Genomic DNA, 21,662 nt, shown 5'->3' on the forward strand with positions numbered 1-21,662 from the left:
TTGCTGAACTACAATTAAATCTTCCTTAGTTGGTCTTCTCCTTCACACTTTCCTTCAGCTACATTGTGGCATTTTCATTTCATGACAGAACAAAAATAACAATAAACAATTGCAAAGTGATGCACTTTGGAAGGACAGATAAGGGTAGAACCCTCGAGAGTGTTGATGAACGAAGGGGGCTTGGGGTACAGGTCTATAGATCCCTGAAAGTGGCAGTACAGGTAGATAAGGTGGTGAAAACGGCATATGGATGCTTGCCTTCATCAGCCATGGCATAGAGTAATATAAATGCAATCTCTGCTTTGCTTTTCTCTCATAAATGATGCTTTTAATGTGGAAGGTGAACTTTACAGCGTCAGTGTTCACTCGAGTAAACAGGCTTCTTGTGTGTGATTTGCTCTGTTTAATGGAGAATTTGTGGGATTATTTTCAGAGATCTGACTATGGAAATTCTGAGATATCGGCTGATTGGTCCCCTGTCTCACTCTGCGATACTTGAAGTTTTTCAACCTGCTGTTGTCACGGAAGTAAGTCTTTGGGTCATTTAGTTATGATGTCATGAAAGATTCATTAGGATCTCAAGAATTGAGGCAGAGCATTATTATGTTTGATGTGTAGCCTCATTTCCCTGATTGATTATGCCAGATGTACGTTGTCATTCATCTGTGGCTCATATCATGCATTTTATGAGATGTGTCCAGTATCCTGACCTGTGCATTGAAAATATATTTAGGATTGTAGTAACTTGTTCCACATCACCTCAACTATTAGAAGATACAAGTTTATTCAAAGTAAATGGATCAATGACTGGGTTAAGATAGTATCTACCTAAATTTTGTGAGAATGTTCACTATGTTATTGCATGATTTTAGTTCCTCAAACCAGCTTACATTGCTACCTCTTGCTCCAATGGGTGGCACAGTGGGGCAACAGGTTGTGCTGCTATCTCACAGTTTAAGTGACCAGAGTTCAATCCTGACCTCTGGTGCTGTCTGTGCGGAGTCTGCATGTTCTCTCTGTGACCTTGAGGATTTCCCCAGGATGTTCCCGTTTCCTCCCATATCCCAAAAAACAGCTAGTTGGCAGGTTGATTGATTACTGTAAGTTACCCCTAGTATAGGCAGGTGGTGGGATAATCAGAGGGTAGTTGCTGAGCATGTAAGAGAGGATTATAAGGAAATAAGTGGTGAGTGGGTTGACGGGATTGCTCTGAAGGCTGGTGTAGACTCAGTGGGCCAAATTAGAAAATAGACGATAGATATGAGATTGGCAAATTCATCCTCGCTGCTTTGGCAACCTGTTGACTTGTCACTCGACTGTGAAATGAAGATCTCTACTTAAAATATTTAGGCCAGTCTTCTGTACAGATTACAGAATGTAAACTAGCTGTATTGTGCAGATAATAATTTGGAAAATATTCAATGGGAATATTCCAGTCCTGAGGTTCACAAGTATCGGTTCCTTTGTGGTACCTTTCAAAGACTACTTTCTGTTTCTGGCAGTAATGTTCACGTGAAAGAAACTCGCCGACCGAGGAAGTCTAAAACATTATTCACATAATACTCAGCAGTTCAGCCGGCATCAGTGGGAAGAGGAACAGAGTCAATGTTACAGGTCTTCCCACAGATGTGGCCTGACCTTCTGAGTACTTCCAGCATTTTGTGTTTTTATTTTACATTCTAGAATCTGTAGCTTTTTTTGATTATTCACATTATAACCAGTAAAATCCTGTAATGAATTCTAGTCCTCATTGGTGATAATGTGCACTGACCATCTTTTTGCTGCAGATGCATAGCGGCATCTCCATCCCACCATTATCAAAACTGACTGATTTCTTCCTATAAAATAAATTCACTGTTCCTTAGCAGTGATTGTTAATCTGTCCGTACTGTAATTAAGCCCTACTTCTGTCCATTCAAGTTTTAGTACAATTGTATAACCATTGTTCTTATGGAATTCTTGTCTGGTTCCCCCTAAGAATCGCAGGCAGTTGCACCACTTCCTTGCCCTCTCCCAATAGTCTTGCATATTCTTTCCTTGCCTACTTATCCAGATTTCTTTTGAGTACTACAATTGAATCTGCCTCTAGTATCAACCGAGAAGAACTTTTCAGACCCTAAGCACATGCAGCATAAACATGATTTCCTCATGAATCTATTGTCACCTGCCCTCATTCCGGATCCCCTGCCAATAGGAGCAGTTTAGCCTCGTCTGCTCTGTCTCTACTCTTCATGATTTTAGATGCCTCTTCTGTTCCAAAGAGGAAAAACTGGCTTCTCCAGTCTATCTGCATAACTAAAGTCCCTCACTTGCTTATCTTTGTTCCTGGTCAAAATAATTTTTTGGGTCTCCATTCCCAACATGTCCTTTTCTCTCACCATCTCGATAAACTTTCATCGTTTATTATTAAATGTTGTGATATCTGCATTGCATAAGAGGATACACAAGAGACTGCAGATGCTGGAATCCAAAGCAAAAAGTAAACTGCTGCTGGAGGAACTCAGCAGGTTAAGCAGCATCTGTAGGGTGGTTGGGTTGGGGGGAAGGAAAGAAGAGAAATTGTTGATGTTTCGGGTCAAGATCCTGCATCAGAACTGAGAGTGGAGAGGGAAGATAGCTGACAGAATCCTTGTCCATGCTTTCTCTCTTACCCACTAATCCCCGTGCACTTTTCCCAGTTAAACAATAACTTAATTTTAAAATTTTCTCCCTTGTTTTCAAGCCCCTTTTCATCACTACCTGTTGAGGTGCTACTTAATCTGTTTCCTAACTCACTAACATTAGCCTGCCAGGTCTCATCACTTTTTCTACCTATGTTAGTGAATATAATCACTACAGCAAAACCTAAGAATTCCCTTCCACACACCTCTGTTTTTCCCACTTTAAGACATTGCTTTGCAATTGTTCTAAAAACTTTTTTTTGTGGTTAGTTGTCAAATATTGTATAGTAATGTTTTTGTGAAGGGCCTTGCAATATTTTGTTACATTAAGGGTGCTTTAAATAAAAGATTTGGTGTTTTTTGAAGTGACTGTGATAGTAGTCATGGTGAAATTTTATCTTGGGATTATTTCTAAAATAGTTCTCCCCGCATTGCTTGCTGTACTCGTGTTACTGTTCTGTTTTCATTTTCTACCATTATCTTGTCTTGAAACTGTCCTTAGAATTCTGAAGTGACAGGAGCAAGAGCTTCACCCTGCTGGTGGTCAGAGTATTGCAGGAAATCTGAGGACGTGGCCCTTCATAATCGTCAAGGGGATTTCCTTCAGTTACTTTCTGGTGGGTTATTTAGCGCATGGAGCACCAAGCCAGTAACAGTTGTGTGAATTAATGATAATTTTAGATCTGAGTTTGTTTTTGCCCCTAGTGAGCACCTTCTTGCTAATTTGACATAAGATTAGAAATTCTGATTCTAGGCTTTGCATCATAAAGTTGTTAGGTTACAGTTTAGAATGAAAGGAAACATAATAACATCACTGAAGCAAATAATTATATTTATACGTAGTTACTTAGGTGTTGGCATCTTTAGATTTTACTCTTTTTGGACTTGTGTCTGTCAGTGTTAATTGAATATGAAACATTTCAGGATATCTATTTTACGACATGCATGTCTGATGCTCTCTTTGAAAATTGCCAAGTTTCTTCCGAAGGCATCAATCTCTTTCTGAAAAACGAAGGATTACCTTCTTCCGTTTTATAATTTGTATGTAACGTTTAGTGTTGGCAGGGTATTCAAATAGAGAGGATTATCACACCCAGACTAATCAGTACATATTTACTTACAATTCCCATGATTGATAATCAGGTCAGCTATAGCAGCACAGCCACTGAAAACCAAGTCACTTCTGTTTCTTTATTGATGAACAACCTATTAAAGAAACTGATTCATCCTGTTCTCTTTTATGCATCTGTGTAGTGTCCTCATAGGAAGCTTTTGATAACAGCCTGTCAGTAAAGAAACAAGAAGTACTATTCTGTAATATAATCACGATCCACTATAGATATGTCAGATCTCTTGTATCTAGATTTTCCATTGTTTTCTGGGATGGTTTCCTACCACTGTCGTCTGTAAGGTACTTCTCGCCAGTAACCAGTGCTTCCATCATTTTGTGCTCTTTTGTTTTTAAGGTGTTGCTTCACCAGCAGAAATTTCAACAGGGTCTGTACTTGGACTTACTGTGAGGGATCCTCGACTAAACATACCCGAAAACAGAACCGCAGCATTGCCTGACCCATCACAGTTTAAAGGTAGCACCCATGGTAACACTGCAGAGCAAAACTCGAGACATTCAGAATGTTTTTCGTTTTTCAGTCATTATAGGAAATGTGGAATTCATTTCCACAAGGACTAGGTGAGACTTTTAACATGGATCCATCTGAGGGAAGCTAGGTAAATACTACAGAGAAAGGAATAGATGATTATGTTGACAGGGTCAGTGGTGAGCAAGCTCATTTTGCATATACATTTATTTTCTTCCATAGGTTAGATACAAATTGAAAAGTACGTGTTGTATGTAGTTTCTCTATTCACACTTTCAAAGAAATGAAGACCATTGCAAGAATGGTTTTGTGAGATGGTTAATCCAATATAAACCAATACCTTCAACAGATTTTTAAATCTAAGTCTTCCCTTTCACTCCTAATTAAATCACGTGTTAGTTTGGTTTGGAAAAGTCAACTGTTCATTACACAAAGTCATGGCTGCGTATAGTGACAACACTAATCTTGTTCAGGATGGGAGTGATTGGGTAGTTATAGTTGCTGAATTTGTTGATTGCGCAAAGATAGGAGGCTACGAGGGAATAAAGATCGGAATCAGATTTATTATCACTGACATAAATGACATGAAATGTGTTGTTTTGCGGCTGCAGTACAGTGCAAAGACATAAAATTACTATAAATTACCAAAAAAAATGTAGTGCAAAAAGAGGTAATGACGGGGAAGCGTTCATGGGCCATTCAGAAACCTGGTGGTGGTGGGGAAGAAGGTTAATAAGTGGGTGAAGATTTGGCAAATGAAATATGATGTGAGAAAATGTGAAATTATCCATTTTGGCAGAAGAAATAAAAATAATATTATCTAAAGGATGAGGGTCAACTGAGCTTTGAGAGATCTGGGTGTCTTGAGGCATAATTCACTAAAGGCTAATATGAAAGTGCAGCAAGTAATTAGGAAAACTAACAGAATGTTACTGTTTATTCTGAAGGGAAATGAATACAAAACTAAAGAATTCAGGGTTCAATTATGTAGGATATTGGTGGGACCACCTGTGGAATATTACACAGCGTTGCTCCTTGTTTGTGCTGGGAGCAGTGCAGAGAGGTATATTAGACTAATAGGTGGAAGGGACAGCTTGCTCATTGAGGAAAGATTACGCAGGCTAAACTTGTCTCTACTGGATTCAGAGGAGTCTTGATTGAAGCATACAGATCATAATTGACAGGTTGGATGGGGAGAGGTCTCCTCTTATAGGAGATCTAGAATTAGGGGGTCACTCATTTAAGACAGATGAGACAACTTTTTTTTCTTTTAGAGGGTCAAGAATCTTTGAAACTGTCCTGAAACAGTGGTGAAAGCAAAGCCTTTGAACATTTTTAAGGCAGAAATTATAGTTACAGTCCAATCAGGTGGAGCGGGTTTAAGGTGCAAAGTGGTTGCCTTCTGTTCCTAGATCTGATGTCCGACTCTCCAACGTTCACTGCACTTTACCAGAAGTAACCTGGCTCTTATTGAGAGTTGTAGCTCAGTTTTAAATGGACCTGGCTTGTTGAAAGAATAAACCAGTTCAGATCAATTCATTACGCAGTGCATTGAGGTAGTACAAGGTAAAACAATAACCAGGGCGAGTGGGGTCTTTGATTATGCTGGCTGCTTTACCGAGGCAGTGAGAGGTATAGACAGAGCCCATGGAGGGGAGGCTGGTTTCTGTGATGTGCTGGGCTGTGTCCACAACTCTCTGGGGTTTCTTGCGGTCCCGGACAGAACAGTTGCTGTACCAAGATGGGCATTTAATTACTAGTTTAATTAGTTTGGCACAACATCATGGGCTGTTCCTGTACTATTCTATGTGCCACGTGACAGTGAAGTGCTAGTCTTATCAATGACTTTTGTCTCAGGCAATGTTGGAGATGAGGCAGGATTACATCAAGACTTGTGACAAATATCTTGTCACAGTCAAAGACCCCACCCACCCTGGACATTCTCTCTTCTCCCCCCTCCCATCAGGCAGAAGATACAAAAGCCTGAAAACACGTACCACCAGGCTCAAGGACAGCTTCTATCCCGCTGTTATAAGACTATTGAACAGTTCCCCAGTACAATAAGATGGACTCTTGACCTCACAATCTACCTCGTTATGACCTTGCACCTTATTGTCTGCCTGCAGTGTATTTTGTCTGTAGCTGTGACACTTTACTCTGCATTCGCTTATTATTTTACCTTGTACTCCCTCAATGTACTGTGTAATGAATTGATTTGTATGAAGAGTATGCAAGACAAGTTTTTCATTGTACCTTGGTACAAGTGACAATAATAGACTAATTCCAATTCCAACTAAACTAATACCTTCTGACGACATAATGTCCATATCCTTCCATTCTCTGTATATCTAAGAGCCTCTTAAACACCTCTATCATATTTGCCTCCACTACCACCTCTGGCAGCGCATTCCAGGCACCCAACACTCTCTGTGTGTTTTAAAAAAAATTGCCCAGCACATCTCCTTTGAACTTAACCCCTCTCATCTTAAATGCATGCCCTCTAGTATTAGACATTTCGATCCTGGGAAAAAGATACCAGCTGTCTATCGCAATCATATAAACATGGGAGATCATTTGATTCATCATGATGCATTAGGGATGTGCAGTAAATGCCGGCCCTGCCAGTATCACGAAAGAATGAATAAAAATAATTTTACAATGAATTTTATTTAAACTGAGGGGTGATCTTTAATAGATGTGGCAGAATCAGGAAAGGTAACGTGAGGCTTTGGAAAAGTTTCAGAGCGGGAAGTAGGGGATGTGAAGGTGCAGAGGAATTCACCAAGATGTTGCCTGGAATGGAGCAGTTCACTTGTGAGGAGAGACTGGAGAAGCTGGGTCTGTCCTCCCTGGAGTGGAGGAGGTTAAGAGGGGACATGATTGAGGTACATAAAATTATGAGGCTTATAGATAGGATAAACTGCAGGAAACTTCCTCGTGTCAAAGAGAGATAAAACTAGAAGACATGAATTTATGGTAAGGGGTAAGAGATTTAGAGGGAATCTGAGAGGGACCCTTTTCACCCAGAGAGGTTTGTTTACCTGGAATGCATTGCCTGAGAAAATGGTTAAGATTGTGTCACTGACAGCATTTAAGAAGTTTCTGGATGAACACTTAAATCATTTAGGCATAGAAGTGTATGAGCCAAGTGCTGGGAGATGGGATCAGTACACATGGGTGCCCACCGGTCAGCACAGCTGAATGGGCTGTTTCCAAGATGAGCATCTCTATGAATGGCAGGGCATGAGATTCATTCCCTCTTTAGTGAGTCTTAGTTATCCAGAAAGGGTCAACAAGTCGGGTTTTTATTTTGGGAAAAGCTTAGGCTGAGAGCAACATGTTCAAGATTTATAACAATGGAAATGAGGTTTCAGTTATGCAAGTCAGTTATTTAATCTGAATAGTTCAGGGGGATATTAAGAATCAAGCTTAGAAGTTGTGCAAATGCAGAGCTTGGTTAGACACTGAGCAAGTCTTTTCACAGAGACTGTAGTATAGCCTGCTGGCTCGGGCAACAAATGCTGGTTTGCGGTATTCCTTAAAGCGAGAATGAGATGTCTCTGGCTACTGTGGAACTAGCAATGTACATAAGGTAGGTATCCAGTTTTGTGTAGTTTCACGGCTGTTTGGGATGGGCTGGTTGGACTAGTCTCTTGCTGCCTGTGATTTTCATATGCTTGTATGTAGAGAGTATGGAATTAGTTTGGGAAGTTGCCACTTTGATAAATGTCTAAAGGTATTATGTAAATGTCATGCTTTTACTTTGTCCTTTGGTCTTAGGTTATTGTGGCAGTGTGTGATCTCAGTAACAGCAAATATTTAGGCACGTTTTGCTGGTCTTGTGCTCAGTGAGAGCCTCTGTTCTTCATGCAGATGTTCCAGGTTTGAATCCTGGCAAGGCCATCTTGGTGCTGAACAGTATTTGCAACAGAAATTTGCAGAGATTGACATGTTGCTTAGATCCAAACTGACAGTAGAATATCCACATAACATGGAATGTTAAACTTCCTTACAGGGCACACTGTTGTTGTGTATGTCTTTAATTGCCTGTATTTTTTGCCAGATGAGCCGTTTATCACATTAGTAATTTTAATTACTGAAATTTTGCTCTCATTGCCATGATGTTCCTTTATATCCTCAACTTGTTTCTGCATCATATATTTTGTTGGACTAAATATTCTGCAACCCTCCTGTTTTTAAAGATTAATAAGCCATGTGTAAGCATTTAATTTAAATACCCCAAAATGATATTTTGGCTCTGCCATAGCAACACAGGATGATTTCACCAAAGCAAAATGCAGATATTTGGAGCATTTTTTTTAACAGACAGCTCTTTTGGCAGCTTCAGAACTTGCAGATTTTTCAGCAGAAACCCACAAAGATTTTTTTCCACTTTTTCCTTGCACGTTCTATGTACACACACAATCTACTAATGACCTTAGCCACCATCTCAGATGGAATGCTTTTGAAATGTTGGTTATATTGATGGAAAATAATACAATATTTTTGAAGGTATTGAGGGAAGCCTAGATTTATATATTTATCTTTTTATGTCAGCCGTAAACCCACATCTTTGACCGGTCTTTTGATCACCCCACCTAATATCAGTTTTTTTTTTGTTTGGAATCAAATTTTATCTGGTTATGTCATTGGAACAAATGCTTTGGACATATTTTCTGCTTTAGCATTGCCGTGCAATTCTGTCTTGTTTTCTTTCTTACTGTTTTTTGTCTCGCATTGATGTGTGCAGAACCTACGATAAGGTAAGGTCAAACATGCCCTATTTACTAATTTTGACATAAAAAGCTGGAAATACTGAGCAGGTCAGATAACATCTGTGGTGATCAAGACAGTTAATGTTCCAGGTTAATGCCCTGAATTTGATATATAACTAGCCTCCAACTCCAAAAGCTTTGGGGCAGTCCTGCTTTCAATATTTAGTGTCTCTCTTTTTGGCTTGTCTGACTTCATTAAACATGGGAGTGAAAAATAGGCAACACCCTCTTCAAATGTGTCCCATATGTTAACTGAACCATTCTGCTTCACAGACCTTGAATGCTTATATTCACCTTCATAGAAGGTTGGCAGAAAATGGTCAACACCTTCAATTTCTGTTTATATCTAAAAAAAAATGAGATTTTATGGAATTCTAACAACCCTTAAAAGTTCTGCTTGTAAACTTATCTAAAAATGTGCAAGGGCAGCAAACACTTGCCTTAAGCTTGAATAGGACATTGTGGATTTCTGAGTGGGTTTTACCTTTTTAGAATTCAACTTGTATTTTAAAAAAAAACACCTATCAGATGGGGCACTGATTTCAATGGACTACACAAGTGTACCTGTTGAATTCATGGATATGCTTCCAACCACCCACAGAACATTTCTTAATTCCTTTCCGAACAGCAGAGATGACCTCAGTGCTGTATGTATTCCTATGTTAACGTGTGTTTACTGACACTGATTGTTTCTGCAGGATCTGTACCATTCGGTGGGTTTTGAGTTATGTTTTCTTGCTAGTTTGATAACTTTGTGCTTTTGTTCTCTTTTATAACGGCTGTAGGAATTCCCTCATTCTGCTGCTGGTGAAGTGTACTTGTGGTTGTTCAAAAGAAATTTAAAAATCATCTTTGTTTCCAGAAAGAGAATGAAATGCAAGTTAAGAACTATCTTAAGATAGTCACGTCACAACATTCTCTATCCTGCTTTATTTTGGAAACAAAGCAACTACAAATCATACTTGTTATCTTGCTATTTTTTGTTTTGCTTCCCACTCTCCCCTTTCCCGGCCTTCTGTTTTCACATCCCCATGCCTTTACTACTTGTGTCTAGAAAATAACAAACCTACCACGTAAGTGGGAACTGTGTGCATTCTGAATACAATATGTGACTAATAAATGTTTTCTGTAATGATTTTCCCTTGCATTGTAGATCTGGAAAAAGTTAAGGAGTTTTCTCTGAAAGGAATTCCCTCAGAATGTGCTCAGAGTCAAATCTGGGACCGGAACATCCGCAATATTGTCACAGAAACTAAAATTTCCGAACAGGTAATTTGACTGCAGCGAAGGAACACAGAGTATTTCGAAGTCAAAATCGAGTCCATGTGTGCACAGGTCCAATGAAAAACTTACTTGCAGCAGCGTCACAGGCATGTAGCACCAGAAAAGCAGCATTCACAAGAAAAACATAAACAAATTATACACAATTTTTCCAAGAAAACACAATCAGAACAAAAAAACAAAGTCCATTTTAGTGCAAAGTGGTCAAAGTGTTGCTAAACTCTAGTGATTAGGGTTTTGCCAGTTCAGGGTTAAATTCTTTCCTCCAAATGTTTTCTCTTTGCTCCAACTGGCTGGTGCTGCTTTATGGATTTATTGCTTCTTTCAGCCCATTTTTATGTATGGTTAACACCCTTGCCTCTGAATCAGAAGGACGTGTTCAATTCCTGCTTCAGAGTGATGAGCCCAGAATCTCGGCTGACACTCCAGTGCAGTACTGAGTAAGTGCTGCATTGCCAGGGGTGTGATCTCTTGGATATGGCTCTTTATGCAAATGATTCCATGGCACCTTTTCGAAGAAGAGGAGGGGAGTTATCCCTGGTATCCTGAAGCAGTGCGTAATCATCAACTAATGTCTCTAGAACAGAGCATTAACTATGTACTTGACTATGGCTTCTTCAGATTTGGACCTAGTGTCCCTACTAAGCTGCCTATTGATCAGGAGTGGTGGGTGCTGCCCATTTTATAACTGCCACAGATACTGAGAACAAAATTTAGTCCTGTCTGAAAACAGCTTATTCAGCACACCCTACCTTTCTGTACCTGCTTGACTTGTCCCATGTTAATAAACCCAGAAAGCTATATAAAATTCTTGACTCTGAACCTATGGGACCATGTTTAAAAAAATGTTGTAAAGACCACACTGCCTAGATATGTTTTTATTGCAAATTAAATCACCAGCGCACTAAATACAATGCAACCCCAATGTAATGCAGGTGTCGGGACGATTTTGACACCCATGTTATAAATAAAACTGGCATTTACCTTGTTGTGGTTGAGGAGCCACTCTGAGATCAGAGAGGTAGATGTAGCAAGCATTTATTCAATCAAGCATACACAGAGGAGATAAGGTATTGGTTTATTATTGTCACTTGTACCGAGGTACAGTGGAAAAACTTGTCTTGCATACCGATCATACAGGTCAATTCATTACACAGTGCAATTGCATTGAGTTAGTACAGAGTGCATTGATGTAGTACAGGTGAAAACAATAACAGTACAGAGTGAAGTGTCACAGCTACAGAGAAAGTGCAGTGCAATAAGCTGCAAGGTCACAACAAGGTAGATCGTGAGGTGTAGATTGTAGGTGGAAGAGTATCCCAAAAATCAAATGCATTGAGTTTTAGGCATTCTAGATACAATAGTAATATACAACGGGTGATTGGCAGCCCATCAAATGTAATCATGACCATTTTGGTGATCCTAAGTGGCTAGTTACCCAACTACCTTAACGCTAAAGTGTCTAGTGGTTTTAATGCTTAGCCTAGTCATCTATTGTCTTCCTCTGTTGATTGGCTGTTCTTGGCTGCCTGGTATATTTTGCATCTCCATTATACATTGATTTCCTTATTCCTCATCTCCTCAGTGTGTCATGATTGCACCATTTACCTGCAGCAATTTCATTTTCGTACCTCGCTACAAATGCCAACCCAATACTTGTACTGGAATACGACAGTCCTGTGCAGTACGGGAATGTGGAAATGCTTAATAAATATGTTCTCGATGTATGCGCTTATTTGAAGTGTTCTACAGGGAACAGCTAAGGCAGAGACTGCTGCACTTCGTATTGGAAGAGTAAAGAAATGTTTAAAGTGCGAAGACACTTGTTTACAAGAGTAAATAAATGTTTAAAGTGGGAAGGGAGGGGCATTAGAGAAAGTGGGACAGTGGTATTAGTTCTGGATTACTGTAGCAAGAAGCTGATAAATTATATAGAAAATGGGTTCCAACTGTGCTGTAACATTGTTTAAATAAACCAAATTTGCAGCAAAGCTTTAAATGTTTTGTTGGTTATTCTCACTAAGCTAGGTTGGAATTTTTGTAATTTTAAAAGTGATTAAAGCCAAAGTGGTATTCAACTCGTGTCTTGCTGTCAAGTTAAAGATGCTGTTGTTTGTCTTGTGTCTCAGGAACTAAATCAGATGAAAAGCAAGCTCTTGGTCCCTGGATCTCAACTGAATTTGGGGCCACAGGAATCCAAGATTCCCATCCTGTTGGTGCAGCAGCCTGGGAAGGTGGCTGGAAAAGAGAACATCGGTTGGGGGAGTGGCTGGGATATCCTATTCCCAAAAGGATGGGGGATGGCATTCTGGATTCCCTTGGTAATGTTACGTGCAGTAATATTCAACTTGAGATCTGTCTGTGTTTGTGTACATATGTGTATTGTTCTTGGATATAATTCAAAATTTTGGGTTGGTTCACTGCACTCCTTTCCAAATGGTCTCAGTTGCAGAATTGTGCAGCACAGTAGGTTGATCAGTCCAACTTCACCATGTCGATTTGTTGATTCTCTGCAGAGGTTCTGTTGGATTGTCCTTCCCTCGATTCTTTGTCTTTCACATAAAGATCCATTTTTGTTTTCCTCAGAAGTACAAATGATGGCCTAAGCTCTCTACCAGAAGCCAGCAAATCTACGTAATTTGGGAATATTTGGAGTGCCTAATAATTTAATGTGTTCTTCCACCAGTAACACACTATGAAAGGGAAAAAGAAATCCCTATCTTATTCATTTGTTTGATAGCTTCATTACATTTATTTGCTCTGGTTAAATTCATCAGTCAACAAAAATAATTTTGGAACATTTTAGAGCACAGGAACAGGCCCTTCAGCCCACAATATTGTGCTGAACTAAGTAAGCTAATGACACCTATTTAAACGAATCCCTTCTGCCTGCACGTGGTCCATATCCCTCCATTCTCTGCATATTCATTTCCCTATCAAAGAGCCTCTTAAGCACCTCTATTGTACCTGCCTCCACCACCACCCTTGGCAGCACATTCCTGGCACCCATACTTTGTGTAAAAAGAAAAAAAATTGCCCCGCACAATCTCCTCTGAACTTTCCACCTCTCGCCGTAAATTTGTTCCAACTTTACAGTCCTTGTCATTTGTGACCATCTCTGTCAGATACCCTAGCCTGTGATCTGGTGAAGGAAGCCCCAATTACCAAGCTTTCCTTCCTAACTGAACACCTCTTGTATGGCTCCACACAGGAGGTTGGTCAGCAAGATTAGAGCACACTGAGAAGCAGGGAACAGATGGATGTGTTGACAGTTGGTTTGTCAGAAAAGAAAGTGGGGAAAATCAGATCTTTCTCAGGTTGGAAGGCTGTGACTAATGGGGTACGGTGGGGATCTGTGCTTGGGGCCCCAGCTGTTTATGATCTGATAAAATCAGAGGGGGTTGTGAGTATGGAGGATGTAAAGAGGGTTCAAGGAAATATAGACCAACTGAATGAGTGGGCAAGAACATGGGAGTTGCAATACAGTGTAGAAAAATGTGAGGTTATACACTTGGGTTCAGAGAATAGAAGAGCCGACTTTTTTTAATTGGTGAGCGATTGTGTAATATTGATAGTCAAAGGCACATAGGTTTCTGTTTATGCAAGTCTCTGAGACCAACCATGAAGGTGAAGCAACCAATTAGAAAAGTGAATGATGTGTTGGCCTTCATTACAAGAGGATTTGTGAACAGGGGTTAAAGATATGTTCCTTTCTGATCAAAGAGGAACTTTGTGAGACCACACCTGGAGTATTGTGTAGAGTTTTGGTCTGTCTGTCTTTTTAAAAAAAAACACAAAAGGATATATTTCCATAGGGGGGAGTGCTGTGAAGATTCACTAAACATGTCCCAGGTTTGGTGGATTTTCCATTTGAGGAGAGATTGAGTAGACTGGGCTTGTGTTCTCTAGACTTTAAAAGAACGCGAACACATTTTATTGAAGCTTACAGAATTCGAACAGGGCAGATGATTGGACACTATACTAGGCTGTTTAGGACTGAGATGAACAGAAATTTCTTCATTCGCAGGGAGGTGAATCTTCAGAATTTTTTTACCCCTGAGAGCAGTGGAGGGTCAGTCATTGAGTTCTTTCTAAACAGAATAAATTCCTGAATATATCAAGGGAATTGAGGAAAATGGGGATAGTGCAGGAAAATGACATTGGTATAAAAGATCATTCACGATCTGATGAATGGCAGAACCTGCTCGAAGGACTGAATGGCCTGTTGCTGCTTCTATTTCTCAATCCAAATGGTGTCATGATGAATCTCTTCTGTGTCATCTCATGCTCTTTGTTGTCCATCTCTTTTGGAGTCTTATTTTAATGCATTTCTACTACACGTCTTCCCCAGATTACAACGGCGTTCCATTCCTGAGAATTGTTCCTAACCCGAACAGTTCGCAAGTTGGACATGTGGCCACCTGGCAATTTATTTAAATAAAAAAAACATAGACCAATCAAGAGCAATGTGTAATTAGAAGAGGGTGATTAACTCAACCATTCAGATTTCTCTGCAAGATGCAACGATTTTGGCAGAAATTGAGTTCGCACCCAGCAGAAGATGCCTGCAGCAGTCAGCAAATCCATCCCACTGGTCACCCAAATGCTCACTCCTATGTACAGGCTATGCATATGCGTAACCTGGGGAGGGCCTGTAATGTGGTGAATAACTTCAGCACTATCCTTATTTGGAAGCCTATTTGAAAACTTGCATCCTATTTTCCTGTATCGAACAGTCTTGTCAACTTGTCACTGGTAAAGACTTGTTTAACTGGATTTTTTCAGTCTGTCTGCTTCTCTTGCATTTAAAGATTTTTAATTTACTGAATTTATGTTCTTGTTCCTTGTTCCAAAATCTCACATTTCCCTGCATTAAATTTTGTTTGTCATCTGCCCAGTGTCTTGAAAGGGACTCCAGATTATCTTCAAAGTTATGGAGGCTTTTAATAGAGTAGACACAGAGGAAGTGTTTCACGTAATGGCAAATGTGCTTTCAATTTGAGATAGTTACAAAGAAATCAAATGTGGATTCAGAATAAACCCCTTTCCCCAGAGAGTGCTCAGGATATAGCAGGATATAGAATTCACTATCACAGGGAGAATTATTTGAAAGTGTTTAAAGGGGAGATTGGAGGAGGCTCCTACAGAACACAAACACTGGCATTGACTAGTTGGGCCAAGTGGCCTTGATCTGTGCTTATTCTATGTAATCTATCAACCTGCCTGCGATCCTTCTCACAGTTAACCATGCTTCACTTTTTGTTTTGTCTGTACATTTTGCTATTGTATCTTGTAAAATCAAGGCCAGATTTTGTAGTTGTATTTTGAGATCAAATCCTGTGCTGTTCAACAGTGGGACAAGCTACCATTCGCTCTGTTCAAGTCCTCAAACGTCAATTATCCAGTGCTGTTTTTTGGTCATCCAACCAGCCTGTTGTACTGCTGATACTGCATATCATAAATTTATTTTTAAAAGCTTTATTTATACAGCACAGTAACAGGCCCTTCTGGCCCAACAGGCCTGAACCATCCAATTACACCCATGTTAACCTACTAACCCGTATGTCTTGGAATGTGGGAGAAAACTGGAGGAAACCCACGTAGTCAAATGGGAAGAACGTACAAACTCCTTACAGACAGCGGCCGGAATTGAACCCCAATCGCTGGCGCTGTAATAGCGTTACGCTAACCGCTACAGTACCGTGCTGTCATCATTAATGCACAAGGCAGCATCTTATTGAATGTCTACTGCTTTCCTCTCTTCAATGTACTGAAATACTTTCTCAAAGAATTCTTATTTAATTTGTTAGACACGGCATGACTTCTACAAAGCTGTGCTGCTTTTAATTATATTTTTAAGTGAGTGACTATTAATTTTCATCTTTGGAATCTTACCCACTTCTAATAGGCTATCACTTGCCCCACCCCACCCCCTCACCTCCTTACACTGGCTATCTCCCCTCTACTCTTTGTCCAGATGAAGGGTCTCGACCCGAAATGTCAACTGTCCATTTCCCTCTACAGGTGCTGCCTGACCCGCTGAGTTCCTCCAGGTAGCATTTTTTTCTCTACTGTGAGGCTGACTAGTTACTTTATCCAATTCTCTCTCTGTTCCATTGGCACCTCTTTCCACCCTCAATTCACTCAATAGATAAAGATGATGCCTTCTCCATTTCTTTAAGTTCCTCCTTTCTTTCCAGCAGGCAAAACATTGTCCATGGTCAAAGGTTTTAATCATACATGAAATTTTGTGACTATTATGTCAGATCTATAGGGGTGTACGAGTAGGAGGTTTGCAAGAGGGAGTCAAGCATTGTCAGTACCAGGGAATCCCACGTTTCCCAGATGATTTTCCAGACTGCCCAGCTGGCATGCGGCACAGTGAGGTGACCGAGAAGGAGCTGATGGACAAATACAAGAGGTAAGCAGCAATCCGATTCAGGTAGCGTTGTCAGCATTTAACAATGCAAAATAAAAACAGAAGTACATAGCAGCTCCCATCACAGTGCACAAACTTGGGTCAACATTTTGGGCAAGATTTTTGCATCCTTTGTTGGAGACTTTTAGATGGCAGATTAAGTTGGGAGTTACTCTTCTGTAATGGGACTAATTTAACAGGCTGGAAATATGACTAGAATCCTCTATCACATACCCCTGCTTCAGTTTTTTGGTATTTGATACAATCAGCTCTCCTGACACCTTCAGATGTGGAAACAAGAAAATCTGCCTCTGTTGCTTTGATTTCCTACCTTTTGGAATTCAGTTTCCAGTTGAAGTTGTGTTGATTAAAAATTTCAAAGCTTCGCATGGAATGAATCATGTGCTTCTTTACACTTCCACTCATTGTGATTCTGTGCCTAACTGGTGCAGGTTTGATTCCACCAGTTTTCTTGGTTCGAGGTGACTGCGCACTCTTCTATCAGGTCCATTGTCCAAGCCTCTGGATTCTAATTTAACACCACACTGCTTTGCCCCCTAGATATAAGATATTTATTAGTCACCTGTACATCGAAACACAGTGAAATACATCTTTTTGCGTTGCTAAGAATGTGCTGGGGGACAGCCTGCAAGTGTTGCCACTCTTCCGGAACCAACATAACGTGCATCTTTTGGAATGTGGGAGGAAACCGGAGCACCTGGAGGAAACCCACGCAGACACGGGGAGAACGTACAGACTCCTTACAGGCAGCAGTGGGAATTGAACCCAGGTCGCTGGCGCTGTAATAGCGTTATGCTAACCGCTATGCTACCGTGCTGCCCTACTGCAAGTGACTTCTTTTTGTCCACTAACTGGAACTGAGCACTGTGAACCACTGCATGCTGGTTCACCTGTAGCTAAATCTTAAACATTCTTGTCCCAGATTTAAAGATTTAATTTTAGAGTAATGAAAGTCTGAACATCACCTAATAAAAAGATGATATACGTGTGCCATTTAAAAGTCCAGCTGAACTAACATTTATTGCAAACTTACAAAAAATGAACATGGGATTTAACAACTATAAGAGGAGAGGAAATGGCAATGTTTCAGGTCGAGACCCTGCATCAGGGTCAGAACGGAAACACCTAAAATGTTAGGGTCAAAAACATTGGGTCTCAATCTGAAATGTTGGCAGTTCCTCCGCAACCCCCCCAACAGATCCTGTTCGACCCGCTGAGTTCCTCCAGGAGTTTATTCTTTGCTCCAGATTCCAGCATCTGCAAACTCCTGGGCTTCATGGGCTTTATCATAGTTTAATATAATTGTCTTAGAGGGCTTTGTAGAAATATTCTCTTGATAATGTTAAATTGAAGTTTTACCCATTTGTTCTGTAGACTAAGTAACCAGGTTTCTCTCTAGATATCCACCAGCCAAGAGACCCAACTATATCCATTATGGCACCATGAGTCCATTTCGCTGTCCTTGGCAGCAACTTGTAGAAGAATGGGAAGAGAAGAGCAAAGCTACTGGTGTCAAACCTACTGTCGGTGGCAAAGAATCAGAGTTAAAGTCCGAAGTGCAGATCTCCAACAAGAAACCAGTTGGTGCAAATGAAGGGAAAACATCCAAGCAATCGTCAGATAAAGAGAAAACGCCTGAGCCTGAGGAGGAAATGGAAGAGGATTCTGAAAATGTTGTTGTTCTTGAGCCAAAGATTCCAAGTCCTAAAGACATTCCAGCAGAAAGTGGTCATGTTCCCATCCTAAGGTCTGTATGTGACTTGCCTTTTTCCTAAGTCCATCAAAAGTCATTAGATATTGCTGATGAAAATGTCCCCCTGAAAGGAGTCTTTTCTTTTATTGGGAAGGAGCAGTAGAAGGATGATACCTTGATTTGGTGATCAGGATTTTAATTACGGCTAAAAGAGCTTCAGTGTTTTGCACTTTTATAGAACACAGAACAGGAACAGGCCCTTCGGCCCACAATCTCTGTGCCGAAAATGATGCCAAATTAAACTTAATCTCTTCTGCCTGCACATGATCCATATCCCTCCATTTCCTGCATATTCATGAGTCAATCTAAAAGCCTCTTAAATGGCACTATCATCTTTGCTTCCACCATACCCCCTGGCAGCTTGTTCCAGCCACCTTCCACTCTGTATATAGAAAAAAATTGCCCTGCACATCTCCTTTAAACTTTCCCCCTCTCTAAGTGCATGTCCTCTAGTATTTGACATTTCTACCTTGGGAAAAAGATTCTGACTGGCTACCCTATCTATGCCTCTCATCATTTTATAAACTTCTATCTGGTCTCCCCTCAGCCTGCGACTCCCCAGAGAAAACAACCCAAGTTTGTCCAACCTCTCCTTGTAGCTCATACCCTCTAAACCAGACAGCATACCAGTAAACCTCTTCTGCACCCTCTCCAAAGCCTCCATGTTCTTCCTGTAATGGGGTGACCAGAATCATACACAGTACTCCAAGTGCGGCCTAACCAAAGTTTTATATAGCTGCAGCATGACTTCCTGAGTCTTGTACTCAATGCCCCAAGCAATGAAGGAAGCATACCATGTGCCTTCTTTACCACCCTACCGACTTGTGTGACCACTTTCAGGGAGCTATGGACTTGGACCCCAAGGTCCCTCTGTACATAATTTTCCATTTAAGCTGCTCACTGTTTTCACTTCAATTTGGTCAAAGTTTAGGAAGGAAAGGGGAAAGAGTATACAGCGATAAAATAATAATGGATCAGGAATGCTGTTCTATCTAACTTGTTCACTCTGAAAGGCGTAAAGTGCCCCCTTTGCAGTATCTAATTATTTTTATTATGATTTCAGGGTTTTTGTTGTGATTTGAGTGTCCATCCTACATACTGAGCACTGTGTGTGCTTAGAAGAATGATTTTAATGCACTAAATTTGACTTTTATTTGTTCTAATTGTGTTCTTTCTTGTAAAAATTGTGTTTAGTTTAGGTTTTTCTTTGAATGCTGCTTGTATCATGCTATGTGCCTGTGATGCTGCTGCAAGTAAGTTTTTCATTGCACCTGTGCACACATGTACTTGTGTGTACGACAGTAGACTTGACTTTGACCTTGATACCTGTCCCAAGTTTTTCTCTTACTGTTCTGAACCTGTATCCCTCTTGTGCCATACTCGCAATTCAAACTGGAGTATCTGGTTTCCAACTTGATGCCATGTGTGCTCTGAAAAATATTACAAAATGCAGTGAGTGTCCTCAATTGATTAGCAGGATGTTGTAGATACTAATTTTTCTGTTCTGTTCTAGGAGCAGAAAGTTGTTGAAGCAGCTGTCTGCATGGTGTCGCCCTACATCAAGCCGTGGTCAGCAGGCTAAACAATCCAGTGGGTCTCTGCAAGTGCAGATGGCAGCAGATGTGGTGAATTCCATCAAGTGCTCCTATCCCCGGTTCCTTGTCTGGGCCAGACTGTCACCACTGAAAAAGGGCTGTCCCATTGCTAATGCAACAATTTGTATCCCTTCTGAAGAAGACCTCCAGCTTACGGCCTCCGACTCTAAGAATTGTGCTCCTCAAGAACCAAAGCACAGAGACCCCTTCAAACGCCAGATTAAAACCTTAAAGAAGAAGAAGAAAGGGGCTTTGCCAGAAGATCTGGAAAGTGGTTCTGGAGGTCAGGACTTAAAACCGGTTTCCAGTTGTCGAAAGGATTTGGTTCTTGGCTTATGGCCCGACCAGCCACAGGCTGTGATGTCCCACTGCTCCAGACTTGCAATCGGATATGTAAGCCAAGGGGACTTTTCACTGAATGTAGGCTGTGGGGAAGCCTTGGGATTTGTTAGTTTATTGGGTCTCTTGCATATGTTGTCCAATCAACCAGCAGAGAAACGTGGCCTTGTACTTGTGAGGAATCCAGCTTCCCTGCAGTATCGCCTCGCTAAAATAAATATTGAAGTTTAAAAAGATGCTAGATTCTAGTGCAAATTGCAGGTGATATCTCGAAGCTTAATGTTTATATTTTCGCTCCAAAGACCAGAGCTCTTGTCTTCAATTAAATGGTACATCCTATTAAGCTGAATTTGAATTCTGATGCTAACTGACTCAAAGATGACTCTATGAACGGATTTGTTTCTTATTTGCTGTTTCCAACCATGCAGTGCTGACAAGATCACCTTGCATTGGTCTGCACATAGTTGAAATTCATTGTGACTGAAATATATTTTACTGACATTAAACTGAACCCTTGCTTGTTTAATTGTAATCAGTGTGTTTGAATCCAGAGGATTGATCAGACATTATGTCCGCATAGAATGAGTTGAACAGGAAATCGGTCCAATAGGCTTCATCACAATGAAAAATAGAGCTGCTGGGACCAGTGTTATTTGGTTTATGCCTGTGTTAACTTTTTAAAGGTATAAAGTTTATGTACATGACAGAAGTAAAATGCACTTGAATGCCAAAAATTTGAAATAAGACAGAAAATGCTGGTTTACACAAGGCACTGGGAAACTGAGTTAATACATGTGGACTGAGTGGATCCACTCTCTGTTCAGTTTCTCCCTGCTCATGATCCATATCCCTCCATTCCCTGCAAATTCATGTGTCTAACAGCCTCTTCAACACCACTATCGTATCTGCTTCCACCTGGTAGCCTGTTCTGGGCAGCACACAAAATGCTGGAGGAACTCAGCAGATCAGGCAGCATCTATGGAGGGAAATAAACAGTCGACGTTTTGGGTTGAGACCCTTCATCAGAGTTTCTCCAGCATTTTTTATGTGTTGCTCCACATTCCAGCATCTGCAGCATCTTTTGTGTCTCAGCCTATTCCAGGCACCCACCATTCTCTGTGTGGGGGGGGAAAAAAAAAACTTGCCCTGCACATTCCCTTTGGACTTTCCCCCCTCACCGTAGGCACCTGCCCTTTAGTTTTTGACATTTCCATTCTGGGGA

The 21,662-nt window shown here is 40.6% G+C and overlaps 1 protein-coding gene across 4 annotated transcripts in view; it reads left to right on the plus strand.

Annotated features, from left to right (window-relative positions):
* Positions 1-20,946, plus strand: part of pop1 (POP1 homolog, ribonuclease P/MRP subunit) — a 36,854-nt gene extending 15,908 nt beyond the window's left edge. For all 4 annotated transcript variants that reach the window (XM_052023491.1, XM_052023493.1, XM_052023495.1 and 1 more), the window contains 8 exons: positions 434-527; positions 3,163-3,277; positions 4,127-4,246; positions 10,187-10,302; positions 12,444-12,635; positions 16,581-16,735; positions 18,153-18,500; positions 20,020-20,946. In XM_052023491.1, coding sequence (XP_051879451.1) covers positions 434-527; positions 3,163-3,277; positions 4,127-4,246; positions 10,187-10,302; positions 12,444-12,635; positions 16,581-16,735; positions 18,153-18,500; positions 20,020-20,671 — 1,792 coding nt within the window. In that variant the 3' untranslated portion in view covers positions 20,672-20,946. The remainder of the gene's footprint in view (positions 1-433; positions 528-3,162; positions 3,278-4,126; positions 4,247-10,186; positions 10,303-12,443; positions 12,636-16,580; positions 16,736-18,152; positions 18,501-20,019) is intronic.
* Positions 20,947-21,662: the final 716 nt, after the last annotated feature.

This window comes from Pristis pectinata, chromosome 9 (assembly GCF_009764475.1).
Source record: "Pristis pectinata isolate sPriPec2 chromosome 9, sPriPec2.1.pri, whole genome shotgun sequence".
Classification (NCBI taxonomy): domain Eukaryota; kingdom Metazoa; phylum Chordata; class Chondrichthyes; order Rhinopristiformes; family Pristidae; genus Pristis; species Pristis pectinata.